The sequence below is a fragment of the Anopheles arabiensis genome, chromosome X (assembly GCF_016920715.1).
Source record: "Anopheles arabiensis isolate DONGOLA chromosome X, AaraD3, whole genome shotgun sequence".
NCBI classification, from domain to species: Eukaryota; Metazoa; Arthropoda; class Insecta; order Diptera; family Culicidae; genus Anopheles; species Anopheles arabiensis.
This window is the reverse complement of record NC_053519.1, coordinates 14,421,694-14,439,255: the sequence shown is the minus strand read 5'-3', so window position 1 is coordinate 14,439,255 and position 17,562 is coordinate 14,421,694. Positions and strand designations below refer to the sequence as shown.

General features: G+C 52.7%; 1 protein-coding gene across 4 annotated transcripts; it reads left to right on the top strand.

The window, feature by feature from the left end:
- The first annotated feature begins 1,250 nt into the window (after positions 1-1,250).
- Positions 1,251-16,643, top strand: LOC120906355. Of its 4 annotated transcripts, none has more exons than XM_040317954.1 (4): positions 1,251-1,405; positions 4,498-9,026; positions 9,122-9,354; positions 12,789-16,643. In XM_040317954.1, the coding sequence occupies exons 2-4, from the start codon at positions 4,626-4,628 to the stop codon at positions 14,809-14,811; spliced, it is 6,657 nt and encodes a 2,218-aa protein (XP_040173888.1). In that variant the 5' UTR covers positions 1,251-1,405; positions 4,498-4,625; the 3' UTR covers positions 14,812-16,643. The 4 variants fall into 4 exon arrangements, with proteins under 4 accessions (XP_040173888.1, XP_040173886.1, XP_040173885.1 ...); XM_040317952.1 differs by having other exon boundaries at positions 1,251-1,414; XM_040317951.1 differs by having other exon boundaries at positions 1,251-1,423.
- The last annotated feature ends 919 nt before the right edge of the window (positions 16,644-17,562 follow it).

Sequence of the window (17,562 nt, the reverse complement as noted above, 5' to 3'; positions counted from 1 at the left end):
GTCCAGAGTCGTCCGGAATTGTACGGAGTCGTCCAGAGTCGTGCGGAGTCGGAGTCATCCGGAATCGCCCAGAGTCGCCCGGAGTCTATCGGAGGTGTCTGGAATCGCCCAGAGTCGTCCGGAATCGTCCCGAGTTGGAGTCATCCGAAATCTATTGGAGTCGGAGTCGTCCGGAGTCGTTCGGATTCAGAACTATCCAGAGTCGTCCAGAGTCGCTCGAAGTCTATCGGAGTCGGAGTCGTCCGGTGTCGTTCGAAGTTGGAGTCACCCGAAGTCTATCGAAGTTCGAGTCGTCCGGAGTCGTTCGGAGTCGGGGTCGTCCGAACTCGTCCGAAGTCATCCAGAATCGCCCGAAGTCTATCGGAGTCGTCTGGAGTCGTCCGGAGTCGTCCGGAGTCGTTCGAAGTCGGAGTCATCCAGAGCCGTACAGAGTCGCCCGGAGACGCCTGGAGTCGTCCGGAGTCGTTCGGAGTCGGATTCATCCAGAGTCGTCCGGAGCCGTCCAGAGTTGGTCGGAATCGGAGTCATCCGGAATCGGCCGGAGTTGGAGTCGTTCGGAGTCGGCCGAAGTGGGCCATTGAAACAAAAGCATGAATACAAGTACACGCTAAAAAGTGTAACATAAAAACACAACGAAATGAAATGCCTGATCGCAAGCACATTGCACAGCATGGCTCCAGTTGACTCCGACCGATCGACTCTGGACGACTGTGAATGGCTTAGACTTCGAATTACTTCGATTCTGGCCGACTCCGGACGATTCCGGACGACTCCGACTCCGGGCGGAACTAGTGGTTCCTATTTTTCCGGATTTAGAATCGTATTAACAATAGTCGGAGTTGGATCGGAGTCGTTGGTGCGCTCCAGAGAGCACATCACTAGTAAGAACTGTCAAATTTACAAAACCGCAAATCTCCGAATCCGCCTTTAAGAAGTCTTGCGCATCTCGTGGACTACCTGTACCTCAAATATGACTGACCCACCAAAGGCGCTTCTGATCTCCTTCCACCACCTAATCCCTCTAATGCACCTTGCAACACACACACGCACACAAACAAGGCGTTAGAAGAAAAAAACACATTCCATCACGTTTCGCCGCACTTTTCGCCCCGCCGTGACGAAACGGCTGACAGTCGCTAGGAACACTTGAATCGGACAGCGTAAACGCACAATTGCGATTGGAATTTATGTGCAATCCTGTGCACACGGGTTTGTTTGCGCCTGTGCGTACAGTAGTGTGTGTGTGAGTGTGTGCGTGTGTGCGTGCGCAGTTGGGTTCCGTTCGAACACTGCACGGGTACGTTAACGCGAGGCCAGTCAGGGCCCCTGTCAGTGAGAGTTTTACCGTGCAAACGAATAGTGGAGCAGAGCGGAACAAAAAAGATTTGTGCCGTCGTCCCGTGTGGTGCGTGTGGTGCGTCAGGTGAATAACGATACAACCTTAGTTCCCCTTCGTGCGTACGTTCGAAAGCGTATCGTTTTCCATCTTTTCTTGGTTGGAAAATTCCAGCCCCATCCATCAAGGGGTTGTGGGTTTTTTTCCTTCTCCTGCGCTGTGCATGGGGCAATGGGAATCGATCGCAGCCAACACTGCTCTTGTAATGGCGTACAAGTGTTGTATGTGTGCGTGTGTGTGTGTGTGGGCTGCGTGTGAATACGATAAAGAGGGCAAGGCACATGACGATGATGCGAGCGAACGAGAGAAGGAACCGAACCGTAGCGAAAGCGAGTGCGCCCGAATGTATGCAACGGTGTATGCAGGAAAGAAACAGCATGCGAACGATTGTGTGTGTGCGTGCGTTGTGTGTGCTTTGCGATGTTTGCGTCTGAATGAGGAAGAGAGAGCGAGTTTGAGTGTGTGTGTGTGTGTGTGTAAGAAAGAATGGATGCGTGTGTGAATGAGCGAGACAGAAACAGCCGTAAAAGTCAATACACACGGCCATGATGTCTAGCATTCTTTTTTTTTTGTTGGTGTGTTGTATTTGTCCATTTGACGGGAGGCCATATCGTTCCGTTGTAATAAAATATTAACAATTTCCGAGAATTGAGTTCACGGTTGTGTGGATGGGCCCGTGTGACGCGTGTGTGTGTGTGCGTGAGAGATAGAGAGTGAGTGAGAGAGGGGGCAGCCCAACAAGGGGTGCTGCTTAGGGGAAAAAACGCAATTTTCGTAAAATAAAATTATGTGTCTTAACCTCCCCCCCTCCCCGCCCCCGTTACCCCTCTGGCAGCTCCTGCATTATCAACACAACCGACTACCCGTGCTGTCTCCCAGTAGTGTTCCATTTTAGAGCAATTCCTTTTCTTTGCCTCTTTGCAACAGTGGAGAAAGATGGCTGCCACTGCTAACTGAACCGTTTCCAACAACAATCATTTGCCACTGAAGCCCTGCTTGCGGGCAGCTGCGGGACGGGAATTGCGTATCTGTGTCTCTGTGCGTGTGTGTGTGTGTGTGTGTGTGTGTGTAGCAAGAAGGGTAGGAAAGGTAGTTGAGATCAGCAACAATCAATTCAACACAACAACCACCGGTATCAACCTTCGAAACATCCCACCCGCCCTTCCACCTTAGGTTGGGTGGTGCGCAACTGTCAAACGTTCAAGCAGGATCATCGCCCCCCCCCCCTCTCCCCTTCTTCTCGTAGCCGGCCACCTGCACGGTTAGCGTGAACGAATTTGACCCTAAAGTCGCCCAAACTCGCTGCCGAGAAGCACACCCCAATTCCTAGTATCCGAACCGACTGGAGTTCAAATCCCTCTATCTCCCCTTGTATGTTTGAATGTATGCGTGTGTGTGTGTATGTGAAGGACGGGTAAGTGATATGGGTCTGTGCACGGAAAATTCCACGCAACTCAAAGCAAAGAACCATCATCATCCGCACACGGTCGAATCAAAAATCAATTTTGCCTCATTCTCGACCAGCATTTTTGGTCTCCCGATGAGAAATGGCCTGGTGAGAGTGGTGCGTTGCTGCCGTTGCAGTATCTGCTCTAAAGTAATCGGACGAAACGCTGGACCCTGATGGCAACACGGGCAAGATGAAATCTTTGGTCAGCTATAGCTAAACAGTCGTTTCGTTTCGTTGCATTTCCCGTCTCAGGGGAGTGAGATTGCAACCGGAACCCTAGTAGAGCAGACACGAACCGTTTGCCTGCAACTTGGTTCGCTTTGGACAAAGACACAGCGCAACCTTTCTTTTTTTTTTGTTGGCACAGCCTTCAGTGGGTGTCCTCTGTTTGATGTTGCTGCTGGGTTGGTCAATGTGCTCTCTCTCTTTGCTTTTAAACAGTTGTGCCCCACCTGGTTTCCGGATGTTGTGTTTCGCGAACCGCAGCTCTGCCGCCGTCCTCCAATCAATCAATGCACAGCTGTGTTGTGGCGAGTGATGGGAAAAATGATGAGATTTCGTTGCATTCGATTCCGGCTAGCTCCAAAGTTTTCCGGAATCGGTTCCAAATAGTAGGTTTCCGGTATCAGTTTGCGGAATCGATTCCGGAATTGGCTCCGAAATTGGTTCCGAACTTGGTTCCGAAAATGGTTTCGAAATCGGATCCGAAATCGGATCCGGATTCGGTTCCAGAACCGGCTCTTGAATTAAAAGCGGCACCAGAATCGGTTTCGGGTTCGGAATTGGCTCCGGAATCGTATCCGGAACCGGCTCCGGAATCGGTTCTAGAATCAAAATCGGCATCAGCATCGGAATCGGTTTCGAATTCGGAATTGGCTCCGGAATCGATTCCGGAATCGGCTCCGGAATCGTCTCCGGACCCGGCTCCTGAATCGGCTCCGGAATCAGAATCGGCACCAGCATCGGAATCGGTTTCGGAAAATGGCTCCGAAATCCGAATCCAAAATCAGGATCTTCGCGATCGGAGTCGGTTGCGGCATCTCCACAGGTCCAATGATGCTACGTATTGATAGCCGCCAAGATTCAAAACTTATTTGTAAACGATCCATTCCCATGGAGATTTAAGGGCTGATTTCGCTTCTGAAACTTTAATTCAATTCAATATTTCAATTCAAGAACTGATTCTCATTCCGGAGCTAATTCTAATTCTGGAGTCAATTCTGATCCCGTTACCGCAGCAAATCGCGATTCCCATGTCGATTCCGGCTCCGATTCCAGAGCTGATCCCGATTCCGGAATCGGTTTCGTATCCAACTCTGGAATCGGCTCCGGAGTAGACTCTAGAACCGATTCTGGAATCGTCTCCAGAACCGGCACTGATAATCGACTCTGGGATTGGAATCGGCTTTGGAATCGGCTCTGAAATTGATTCCGAACACGGAATCGGAATCGGGTAGGTCCGATTCCGAGCTAAGTTGTGGCAACGACACCGATTTGCCCTTGTGTAATATCATAGGCGATGAATTCTTTTTTCGTTCTTTTTTCCCGGATCCGTTCGAATCGACATCTAACATTTTGTTTGCAACCTTTCCATCTTTTATATAACTTTCCCGTTTTCTTCTGTTTGCTTTTCTTTCGCTTCACATTGCAGCTCCATAACTCCTGTCCCCGCGGAGACGAAGAGCCGCTTGAGGGGGAGGGAAGGAGGGAACCCCCCTATCCACGTACAGTCTAGCGCTCGCCGGTCGGCTGCACCCTCCCCCACACCCACCCACGAAAATGGCGATCGAATGTCCGGTCTGTACGCTGTACCTTCGATCCGGCATGACGCTGGCCGAACATTTGGACACGCACCCGAAGGAGAACGTGATCAAGGCGCTGGTGAGCATGGTCAAGCCCGACAGCCTCCCTCCCTTCGGCAGCGGGCCGGTGGAGGAGCCGGGCACGGCGAGCGAACCCGTGCCGGCGGAGGGTGGCAGCACCGCGGCGCTCCACGGGCAGCCGGGCCCGAGCACCAGCAGCACAGGTGCCAGCAGCAGCAACGCGATCTCATTTCGCCCGAACGAGCGGACCTCGGCGTCCGTGGGGATTTTTGAGGCGCAGCCGTCACTGTTCCTGGACAGTGCGCTGATAGCAACGTCGGCCACAAGTAGCAGCAGTAGCACCAGCAGCAGCAGCAGCAGCAGCAGCAGCACTACCACCCCCGCCACTGTACAAGTCAACCTTACCTCCAGCCAGGCACCGCAGGTCACCGTGGTGAAGAAGATCGATGTGCACGGTGTGCCGTGCTTTCAGGTAAACAATGTGACGCTGGTCAAGCGGGAGCTGGTACAGCCAGTCGCAGCAGCAGCGCCACCACCCCCTCCACCACCACCACCAGCACTGCCAGCGCCGTCTGTCGCCACTGTCGGAACGGTGCCGAACGAGCTGGCGGCGATTGGGCCACTGGGCGACGAGTTCACCGAGCCGAGCGGGAGTGGTAGCTCGTCCCGCGTGGTCTACCCTCGGTACACGAACGAGCTGTACTCGGGCCCACCGCCCCCGTACAGTCGCGCCATCTCGTCCACGGTGGCTTCCAGCACGCAGATCACGCCCGTGCAGCAGCAGCAGCAGCAGCAAACGTTGCAGCTGAGCATCACGAAGAGCAGCGTCGGCGGGCTCGGTGTGGTGGGCCAGCAGATTCAGCTGCTGGCGAAAAACCTGTCCGAGGCGTCGGTGTCCGCGTTCAAGCAGTACCCGGCCTCGGCAGTGCAAACCGTGTCCGTGCTGGACCGAGGCAGCCACGAGGAGCCAGCGGTAGCAACGGCGAGCGTCGCCTCGCCGTCGGCACCGGTCGGCACCCCGAAGCTGCTGTACAGTGTGGCGACAACGGCGGGCCCAAGAACGGCCGGGACTGCAATAACATCCACCACCACCACCACCACGACCACCGCCAACACGCCGAGCGCCAGCACCGCCCTGGTCGACCATCTGGCGACGGGTGTCCCGACGATCACCACCACCACCACCACCGGCGGTACCAAAACGACCGTCTCGACGCCCCCGTCCTCGTCCAAGTCGAACGTGGTGAAGGTGCTGAGCAATGTGAAGGTGCACACCGATCTGAAGGACTTCCAGGACATCATCATGCACCTGAACGCGGGCCAGATGTCGATCGTCGGCGACAAAACGTCCCTGATACCGCCCGTCACCGAGCGGCGCCCGTCTGCGTTCGCGGCAAGCACACCGGGCCGTTCCCTGCTCGCGATAACGCCGGCGAAGAGCGAGCTCCCGGTGGAGCAGCAGCAGCAGCAGCAGCAATCGCTCTGTAACGCCGGCATGCCGACGACCAAGAGCGAGATAGAGGACTTGACCGGCGATTACGATCACGAGGTGGAGTACAGTGGCAGCTGGCAGGAGATGGACGACCATTACGCCGACGGCGAGGTGCGCGGCCAGCAGTGGGAGGGCGAGGAAGAGGAGGGTGCGGGCGGAAGCGGCAAGCGGTTCCGTAGCGCTAGCGAGCAGCGGGAAACGCTGCCGGCGGCAGCCGCATCGCTGGACGAGCGGATGGCTCCGGGCGAAATGATGGCAACCGGTGGTGGTGGTGCGGCCTGCTCCAGCGGCAGTGCGATGGTCACGAGCGTCATCCGCAAGACGCCGCAGCCCGTGCCCTGTGCCCTGTCGCCACCCGCGCCCCAGCAGGAATCGAAAGCGAACGTGAAGCGGCTGGTGTTTCGTGTGGCCGGCAACAGTGCCACCCCGACGACGGTTACGATATCGCCTGCGGGGCCTTCCAGTGCGCCGAAAATTGTGCGCGCCTGGCAGGGGATCAAGGTGGAGGAGGACGGCACGGAGCCAGCGTCGAGCAATGCGGGCGGAATTGGTGGTGTGGTTGAGCCGGAAAGGGCAGCAAACGACGCAAGTGCAATAAACGCAGCAGCAGCAGCAGCACCGCCACCTATAGCAACAGCCAGCACGAGTCTCGATTACGGCGCGATCAAGCAGAAGCGAGGCGGTTTCCGGCCGCCGAAAAAGTTAGCAATCAAACCGAAACGCTCGTCGGTGGGGGAAGGCCCCGCGCCGTCCACCTCGGGGAAGCAGGGCGCCCCGATGCAGGTAGACGAGACCGAGCCGGCGCAACCGCCCGCACCGACAACGATGGTAATGGCCACCGCGCTTACCACGCTGGCGGATGTCGTGTGCACGACTGCTGCGGCCGGCCAGCACCTCACCGCGGAACCGTTTTGCTCCTCGTCGTCGTTCAACGGCATCACCGCCGTAATTCAGAAGACTGAAGCAACTGCTCACCCCAGCCCGTACGCGACGGAGCAGCAACAGCAACAGCAGCAGCAGCCTAACAGCTCGGCCGGGGACGGGATTGCCGACGCATATCATCATCATCCTCACCACCAGCCGCCGGACCCCGTCATCAAGCAGGAATACTCGCAGCCGCACGCCATGCCAGCACCATCGGCGTCAGCAGCAGCGGGTACACTTGCCTCCAGTTCGTCCGTGTACGGTGTGCGATCGTCGTACGGGCTCGTGCCGACCAGCACCGGCACTGCCTCCGCTCCTAGTTCGAGCACGCCGGCCGCCGTTCGCCTAATGCCACAGCACCGCCCATCGACCGAGATCGACGTCGGCGCGTACAACATCTCGTACGTTGGCGAGGCGGGCGAAACGATCTACCATCCGCTGCCGAAGCGCGATGGCAAAGCGTTCGGGGCGCAGGAGCTGCTGCCGGTGGGTGGCAATGGGCTGGCGGTTGGGGGCGAGAGCGTTGCCGATGGTTCCACTGCCGCCCCGGCCCACCCGGACAGTCGCCGGATGGAAGTCGAGGAGGTGGAGGAGGACGAGGAGGAGGAGCTGGGAGAGGAGCAGATGGAGCTCGAAGAGGATGATGAGGATGCACCAGAGCTCGAGGAGGAGGATGAGGAGGAAGAAGAGGACGAGGAGGAGGAAGATGAAGACGATGAGGACGATGAGGAGGAGGAGGAGAAGGAGCTGGAGGAGGATTTGATCGACGAGGAGGAAAAGGAGGCACATGTGCACGGCGAGCTCGGACAGGAGGAGGAGGAGGAGGAAGAGGTACAGCTGGGAAGCGACGAGGAGGAGGAGGAGGATGATGATGAGGAAGAGGAAGAGGAGGAAGAGGATGAAGAGGAGGAGGAGGAGGACGAGTACGATGATGACGATGTGTACGAGGTCGAGCCGCGGCCCGTCGCTGGCCGGTACGAGCGGGTCGATGCGTCCTCCCAGCCGGAGCCGCACGGCCGTCGCCGTTTGCTGATGGTGGTCAGCAAGCCTGCGACCGCCACCGTCACTGCAGCGGAAGCGGCCGAATCGAACGGCCCGTACGAACGTCCTCTGCCGGTGGACCCAGTGGCTGAGGTTGTGGCGAGCGGCAGCTTGGTGGTGAAGCGGCTACCGGCACCCGTGCCCGGCACGCCGGACGACGAGAAGGATTTGCTGGAGGCGGGACCGTCCACCCGCATGCTTGAACGGAGCGGCATTCCGCGACCAAAGTTTCGCATCACCAACGCCGACCCGTTCCGGCCGGCGGCAGGGCTGGAACCGGTGCGCAAGACGGAGGTGGACGCGGAGCCGGAGTACGAGTGCTCCGACAGCAAGGACTTTTTGGAGCAGAGCCTGGGCAGCAACCCGGCCGTCGGCGGTACGACCGTGGCCGCGCACGAACAGATCCAAACGACGGGCGGGCCGCTGGTTGCGCTGAAGGCGGCCAAAGCCGAACCGTGCCACGACGGGCAGGACGACGGACAGGACACGTCCGCATCCTCGTTTCTCGACCTGAGCACGGTGCGGAAGGGTGGGCTGCCCCCGGGCCCCGTTACCACGGATACGAGCAGCAGCAACAGCAGCAGCAACAGTAGCAACAGTAGCAGCAGCCACAGCACCACAAACATCAGCCTCAGCCAGCACAGCCACAGCCAGCTGAGCCACCGTCACAGTCACAGCGCGGTGAGTGGTGGTTGCAAGGAGGGAGGCGAAGGGAGCGGCACGAGTGGCGGAACGCGCTCCCTGCTGTCGTCCGGTTCGTCGCACGCGTCCACCAGCATGGAGCGGGCACCCTCGACCGAGAGCTTGAACATCCGCACGGACGAAAAGATGCCGGCGAAGGGGGAAATCTCCGAGCAGGAAAGCAACGGCGACATGGACATGACGTCGTGGAACCATCGGGTAAGTTTCTGCGCGATTGGCGCACACGCCTTTTCTCCTCCCTTTGCTAATGATGTGCTGTGGTTGCCCTTTCCGAAACTCGCTTCCCTTTTAAGATGTACGCCGTGGTCGAGAATATGCCCATCTATCCGAGCTCGTACGATTTATCGACCGCACAGGAGTGCTGGAATCTGAGCAGCCGCAATCAGGGCATCTTTGCCGTGACGGACCATTTCTACCACCAGCAGCAACAGCAACAGCAGCAGCAGCAACAACACAACAGTGGTAGTAATAATAACTCACACGGCACCACGGTCAACGGCCAGTACATGACGTCACGCGTAGCTTTGTAAGTATTGTTTGGCGTTTAGTGAATTATTTGTAGAATGATGAATCTGTAACGGGGCTCTCATGTTAGCAGTGCTGCAAAATGTCATTGTGAATGTCATAAAAAAATCCTCAATCCTGATACTCAAAACCATTGGTGTGACATGCTTCGTCACATTTTTGCGACCAACGCGTGGTCAGTCACTATGTCATGACTTTTTTTTACTGTGATCAGGCTTTACTATGAAATGGCTGAGTCTCACCTCTGATCATCTCAGTTGTGTACGTGAGCTGACTTCAATTTCGTTTCAGTCATAAGAGTTGGAGAATGAAACGGTGGCATTTGGCAGCACTGTTCACAAACAGAAAAAAAGCATGATTATGCTTGCGACGGCATTAAGCTCCGCTTGTCAGAGAGTCAGAGTGTCGCGGTTAACTCCAGCACTCCCAAGTCGTGTTCGGCATTTCATGATGTACTTTTATTGAGTATTAACAATGAGCATCAAGCTACCACGGATATGATATGTTCATTGTTTTCGTTGGTGAACATCTCGTAATGCTCATGACATTTTGCAGCGTTGCATGTTTTTGTTTCATACGCTATTTTCACTCATATTGGTTGTGAAAAGCTCTTTAAATATTGTCAGTAGCCCTTCAGATCTATACAGTAATCGATTTATTCTCCTTCTTTCAACTGATCGTATCAAATTATATGAACATTTAAAAATCATTCAATTTTGGAACACTGCATAATACTTCCCGAAAAGACATTCATTCGGAATGAAAAGAATAATCAGTAAAATTATGATTTGCTGATGTTTGTATGTCATCGTAAGAGTTTTCTAATAGTTATCAGAATTTTGCAGTCATCTTTAAAACATAGTCACCATACACTAGATTCATTTTCCATCTCGGAACTGCTATTGCTGTGGATCATTGCATCACGAGTTTCATCCGTTATCGTAATGCTCGTAATGCGGAAAACTCGTTAAGCGAGCTGCTCGTTATGATTGCGTCCACTGCATTTAGAATTTGTGGTGTAAAAATTTAGACCACAATTCAAGGTGATGTTTTAAAAAAACGAGCGGAATATAGGGGAAGTCAGGGTTGGTTCGACACTGTGGGTAAGTTCGAAACCTTGCCGTTTTTGTATTTATAGAACTTTTTGAAAAAAAAAAATGTACACATTATTTATGTTAACTGTTTCGAATATATGAGCCACATTTCACTGATCAGAAACCTGTCAATTGTCAAAAAACAACAAAATAAACACATGGTGGATCTGACTGACAGCCAATGTAATTTTGTAACTGCTGGGAGTTAAGGAATTGTGGCGTTAATTCAGCAAAATTATAGTTTCCGTGTTAATAGTATTGTATTATAAAAACTTTTGATGAGTTCTGTATCAAAGTGCGCAATTTTTATATTAAACTTTATGTATAAAATGCCACTAAAACTGTGTGGCCAATGGGGGTAAAATCGACACCATACTTGGTAGTAGTGTAGCTTATTTGTAGCATGTTAACTTTTTTTTATATCGTAACTTGAAAGTGCTTATATTTTCTCCAGATGTCCCGTAACTATGAATGGCAAACGTAATGATTAAGCTGAGCAAACACTCAATAAAAAAATCTTTGGTTGCCTTAAATCTCTCGATTTCAAACAAACCAAGGAGCTTTTAATTAACGAATTTAGCTATCATTCTCTCATAGAACGTTTGCCAAACTCGGACACAAAACGTGTAATGAATATATGGTTTAGGCATATTAAAATTAATATTGTTATGGCTTTGACTGCAGTATTGTAGGCTTCCTTTAGGCCGGTTTAGGCTTCACTGAAGAAAAAAATAGTCGCTGGTATGGAATCACATTGACCAATGTTCGACTTTTGGCTTTCGAGTTGGCAGAGAAAAATAAAATTGAACATCCTTCGTTTTTATGGAAAAAGAAGTAGATTACTAGAAGATACTGGCTGCCAGGTTACTTTTGTTTAAAGATTCTTAACTATTCATTCCGTAAACCAGATGCTATCTCCGCAGCTTTTACTATATTGAGTCTGGTTCCATGCTATTTGTAACGAAATTTTTGTTATTGCTTGTAACTCACTCACTAAAACGTGTTTGTTAAAAGCCGATTTAAATTTCATAACCATTTTACATCTATTTTCTCACCTATAAATGAGTTTCGCTTGAAAAACGTGCAAACAAAACTGTTTTTGAAGCGTTTAAGAAAGGCAAGAGTGCCACTAGTATGGGGCCTGGTGACGGCCACCTGGTTAAAATAAACGTATTTTGTAGATAATTGGAAATTGTTTGTGGCACTAGTGTATGTATTCCTACATGTCTTGAGTCACCGTTCCGTTCCGTTATCCGGCGCTACAACCGTTTTGCGGTCTTGGCCAGCCTCAGGAGTGTCCGAAACCGCTCACGGCCTCGTACCTTCGTCTGCCAGCCCGTTATCCAGGTCTTAACGGCGGACGCCTCCACGCCATCTTGCCACCTCAATGTTGGCGTACCACGCCTCCTCTGTCCTTGTGGACGGCCTAAAAAGACTTTACGGGCAATGGACTGGCACTTGAGTCACCAATGAACCCTTTTTCATCACAAACTATATCACAATATGGTTTTTTTGCTGGTCTGTTTTTCGGGGGTGGAATTTGCTCGTAATAGCGCACCGTAGCGCTGCACGCTACAACAATGTTTACATTTTTGCCAGCTCGCGCCTATGAAAGATGGTGGCACACTTGCCCCAAATTGAGGTGGCTCTTTTGCCCCAAGTTGTTGTAACTTTTTTGAAATTGAATTTTTCAGTGACAAAAAGAAAGTTTTTTTTTTCTCGGTTGATTGTTCCCATGATTTTTGAAAGCTTTTTTGGTTTGATTAAAACATTATAATATTCTGCTCGATTTTGAAACTCAACATTTTTGAACACAAAGATTTTGAAAACAACGGGAAATATCGATTGATCTATATGAAATTCGGCTCAGTATACCTAGTCATTGGAAAGCAGATAACTGTATACACAATTGATCATTTAACTAAAGTTTTTATGGAAAAATGCTTGGTGGCACTCTTGCCCCAAATTCCGCTACTGCAGTAGTGATGCAACAAAAAACACACTTTTTAATTTTTATCAAAATGTTATCAAAATCAATCCAGGAACCGTAGTTTCTCGTAAGAATCAAAAAAGCTTTTTCGATGTCTACTAGTAAGTTTACATGGGCAAAAGTATTGCAATCAGGGGCAAACCTTAATGTGTCGAAACTACCCCCAGTTCTCCTATTATTTTCATCGAGTGAAATATTGAATTAAATTATGCGAGTAGCTCTAAAATGCAAAGTATTTTACATTTATGGATCTGGTAGTGGAGTTTTTAAAAGGATATTTGGTGTTGATCTAAATAAAAGATTGAATATATTTTAATAAAACGCTAATAAAAACTCCACCTCACATTGCAGCCAATTTTCCTCAACCGGTCATCAACACCTGCAGCAGCAGCAGCAGCAGCACCAGCAGCACGGTTCGGCCGATGCGCCCTTGGATGGCGGTATGATGCAGGCGAGCAAGATCGAACCGCCGATGGATGTGGACAGCGATAGCGGGGAGGTGATGCCGAAGCTGCCGTTTGCGGACATGATGGTAGCGCGCATGCACGAGCCACCGGGTGCATACGATGAGGGCAGCAGCCACCATCACCATCACCAGCAGCAGCAGCAGCAACAAACGCTGCACCAGCCGTGTGAAACCAAGTACGAGGAAACGGTCGGTACGACGTCCTACTTTGGTGTTGCGACCTGCTCCGCCGTACCGGTGATGCAGCAGCCGACGGATGATCCCGTGCGGCCCAACCGACCGAAACCGTCCGGCAGCGGTGTCGCGCGCACCTACCGCTGTACGCTCTGCGCCAAGGTGTTCAGCTCGATCAAGCAACGGCGGCTGCACCAGCAGTGCGAGCACGTGGACGATCTGGTGGCACTGTCCTCGTCGCACCAGCAGGAGATGCGCGGCGAGGAGGACAATAAGCCGTTGTTGGATGGCAGACAGCAACAACAGTTGCCCCAGCAGCAGCACCAGCAGCAGCAGCAGCAACAGGCACAGCAACAGCAGCAACTGTACAAGAAGGCGCCGATTCCCGTGGTCATGAACTATCACTGGATGAAGCAGGAGATCGAGCGAAAGAGTGAGGCGGCGCTGCGAAGCAGCCGGCTGCTGATGGCGGGCAGTAGCGCTGGCAGCAGCACGACTGTCGTCCTGCCGGGAACGAGCAGCGGGGAGGCAGCACCGGGCCAGCAGCAGCAGCTAGTGCTAGAGCAGCACGTGCAGGTGCAGTTGCAGACCGACGGCGGAACCGTTGCGGCGTTGAGCGCGTCCGCTGAGAGCGCGCTGCTGCCGGCGGCGCACTGCTCGGTGGCGGCACGCAACCGTTCTTACGTGTGCAGCACCTGCAGCCGGGAGTTCGACCGGTTCAACCTGTTCAACGAGCATCTGCTGGAGCATCCGGTGGAGTGTTCCGCGTGCGGGCGGCACTTCAAGCAGTGGCGCAACTTTTCGCTCCACATCAAGCGGCACCTCGGCATCAAGGAGCACCAGTGCCGGATGTGCGGCAAGCGGTTCGTCATCAAGCAGAAGCTGATCGAGCACATGCGGGTGCACACGGGGCACGCGCCGATCAAGTGCAAGCTGTGCAACCGGACGTTCAAGCGGTTCTCCAACCTGGCCCAGCACCGGAAGCGCTACCATCTGAACCGCACCGTCGTGAAGGAGGAGTACGTGTGCCAGCTGTGCGGCGAGGTGTTCCACACGATGGCCAAGATGGAGTGGCACAAGGAGACGCACGAGAAGAAGCCAAAATCGTGCCCGTACTGTCGGGAGAAGTTCATACACCGCAACAGCTTGACGCGCCACATCCGGCTGTCGCACACGGACAAGTACGCGAAGCTCGAGAACAAAACCGAACCGTGCAGCATCTGCCAGCAGCCGTACACGAAGACGAGCATGCGGCGCCACCTGGAGACGCACACCAAGGAGCGGATGGCGTATGCGTGCGGCATCTGCAACAAGCGGTTCACCACCAACTGGAACCTGAAGCAGCACAAGTGGACGCACACGAACCCGACGATGAAACCGTTCCAGTGCACGTACTGCCCGAGCGCGTTCGTGCGCGAGTCGGACTTTGTCACGCACGTCAATGCGCACCGGTCGATCCGGCCGTACACGTGCAATCACTGTGGCAGCCAGTTCATCCGGAAGTACAACTGGATCCGGCACACGCGCGAGCACGAGATCGACAAGGGGCACCGGTGCGACGTGTGCGGCCGCCAGTTCCACCGGAAGTACTACCTGACCGAGCACAAGCGCATCCACACGGGCGAGCGGCCGTTCGCGTGCAACATCTGCGGCAAGACGTCCGCGACCAAGACGAACCACAACAAGCACGTGCGGATACATCACGCGCGCGACCCACTCACGGCGGAAGGGTAAATGCTGCGAAAAGAGGGGGGGGGGGGAGGATTTTTTTCTGTTCGCGTCTTGACACGCGGCGTATATTTAGCGCAGGCGCATTTTCGTGATTTTGGATATCCGTACCGGGGAAACGACATTTATGCATTGTAACGCAGCTTTCTAACGTAGCTTTCTACACTTTGCGGAGTAACGTTTCGAGTAGGACATTAGGTTAACGTATTTTTTTTTAATTAAGGAAGGAAAAGAAAATGGCAGAGATGAGCAAACCTACTTTTCGCCGGCACTTTGCTTGCGGGATGTGACCTTTTTTTTTTAATTGCATTGGTCAGCGTGGCCGGGTATGGCTCTGTATGGCTCTGTGTACATATTTTAAACCATGTATTTTACACGTAAGTTTTGCGCATGGGTGTATGTATGTGTTTGTGGGTTTGCTCTTCCCAACGTATGCCGAGTCGTTAGCACGACGTTCGCATACCCCGATACTAGGCAATGAATTAAATGAATTACGTGAATTTATGTTAAGGGTTATCCCCACGTACACATACACACACATGCACATGTACCCATCGACAGGGATTGCGATTATTAAGGGGGAGGTGGAAACTACATAACCACGATACTGCGGGTCGGTTTTAGTTTCTTATGTATCGTTTTATACACAAACGAGGAGGTACAAGCAGCAGGTTTTTTTTTCGGGTGTGTGCAGACAAAAAATGGGGATGAGCAAAGAACGAAGGGAACATTACAAACACTATGATAGACGGTTTTTTTAATGCGTGGCGTGCTCTTTGCTTAACGTGTGCAGTGCGCGCTCGTACGGTCCTTTTCCGCTCTTAAAGCACTATTTTAATTTGAAAAGGTTAACCTAAAGCTGGCGAGAAATTTGCCATTTGTTTTGCTGTTTCAACACAGTTGATTTTGCTTCGAAGAAAGCAGTTAAGCGCTTTACCTGGCTGCAATTGCTTTAAGTTATACATTATTCGTTACGTCACAATCTCTGAACCACGCGCCGCAGCGCCTTCGAACGTGTGAGTTATTGGATCGTTTATTTTACTTTTACATTTCCCTTTGGCACAAAAACGGTAACAACTTTAAAATCATTCTTACTTCTCTTTCTGCAGCAATTTTTTTTTTATTTTTTTCTTTGAGTAAACGAATCGATCGCATCATCGTTTTCTGGGACACGTTTTTTTAAACTCTTTGTTTTGTTCGCAATAAGCGTCTGCCTTACACCTACCTACAAGCACATAAGAGAGGAAGGCGAGATATATTAAAGCTTAGAAACCGAACCGAAATAGATTGGGCCGCGCGGTGTGCCACAGGTGGTAGAGATCAACCATAGCGAATGATAGAAACTATCATATCAGTAAGCACGCGCTGCAAACACTCCTCACCAAGAAAGTAGTTCGATTTGCGTCGATTACTTCAACAGGAAAAAAACCCAAGGATTTGATGAACGAAATTTAGCGCAGAGAGGATCAGCGAACGAGGGGAAACGAAATGCAATTGAAATTTATTCGTTGTTCGTGCTTCATTCGCGTCCATGCTGGAGTGTGGGGTTTCTCCACAAACCTCGAAATATCTTCGGGGCGGCCGGAGCAATCGTTTTTTTTTTCCTTCTTCTCCATGTGGCAACCAAATCCTGTTCGTTGCGCGCAACTAGCTAATGAAGGAGAGGGGAAGGGCAAAAGAGAAAAAGAGTGTGTTTTTTTATTAATATAAATTAGCCGATTCATTCAATGCACCTGTACATACACGGATTTTCTTTCTTTCGCTAGAGAGTGAACCTAAACTACTAGATGTAATACAACTAGAAGTGTACTGTAAGCAATAAAAACAAAACCCTGCAACGCTCGTTTTGCCAAATTGCCAACTGTCCAAAGGAAAGAAAATCAAAAATTGCCCCAAAAATCGGAAAAGAGACCTTACTCCGGTCGTCGTGATGCTTCTGGTTTAGTGATGTGCTGTATGGAGCGCACCCACGGCTCCGATCCGACTCCGACTATTGTTAGTTCGATTCCGACTCCGGCAAAATGGAACCACTAGATTCGCCCGGAGTCGGAGTCGTCCGGAGTCGACCGGAGTCGTCCGGAGTCGATGACTCCGAACGACTCCAAACGACTCCGAACGACTCCGAATGACTCCGAACGACTCCGAACGACTCCGGACGACTCCGACTCCGGGCGACTCCGGACGACTCCGAACGACTCCGAACGACTCCGGACGACTCCGACTCCGGGCGACTCCGGTCGACTCCGACTCCGGGCGATTCCGGACGACTCCGAACGACTCCGACGACTCCGGACGACTCCGACTCCGGGCGACTCCGGACGACTCCGAATGACTCCGACGACTCCGAACGACTCCGAACGACTCCGACGACTCCGAACGACTCCGAACGACTCCGAACGACTCCGAACGACTCCGACTCCGGGCGACTCCGGACGACTCCGAACGACTCTGACGACTCCGGACGACTCCGACTCCGAGCGACTCCGGGCGATTCCGAACGACTCCGACGACTCCGACGACTCCGAACGACTCCGAATGACTCCGAACGACTCCGGACGACTCCGACTCCGGGCGACTCCGGACGACTCCGGACGACTCCGAATGACTCCGAATGACTCCGAACGACTCCGAACGACTCCGAACGACTCCGAACGACTCCGGACGACTCCGACTCCGGGCGACTCCGACTCCGGGCGACTCCGGACGACTCCGACTCCGGGCGACTCCGGGCGACTCCGGACGACTCCGAACGACTCC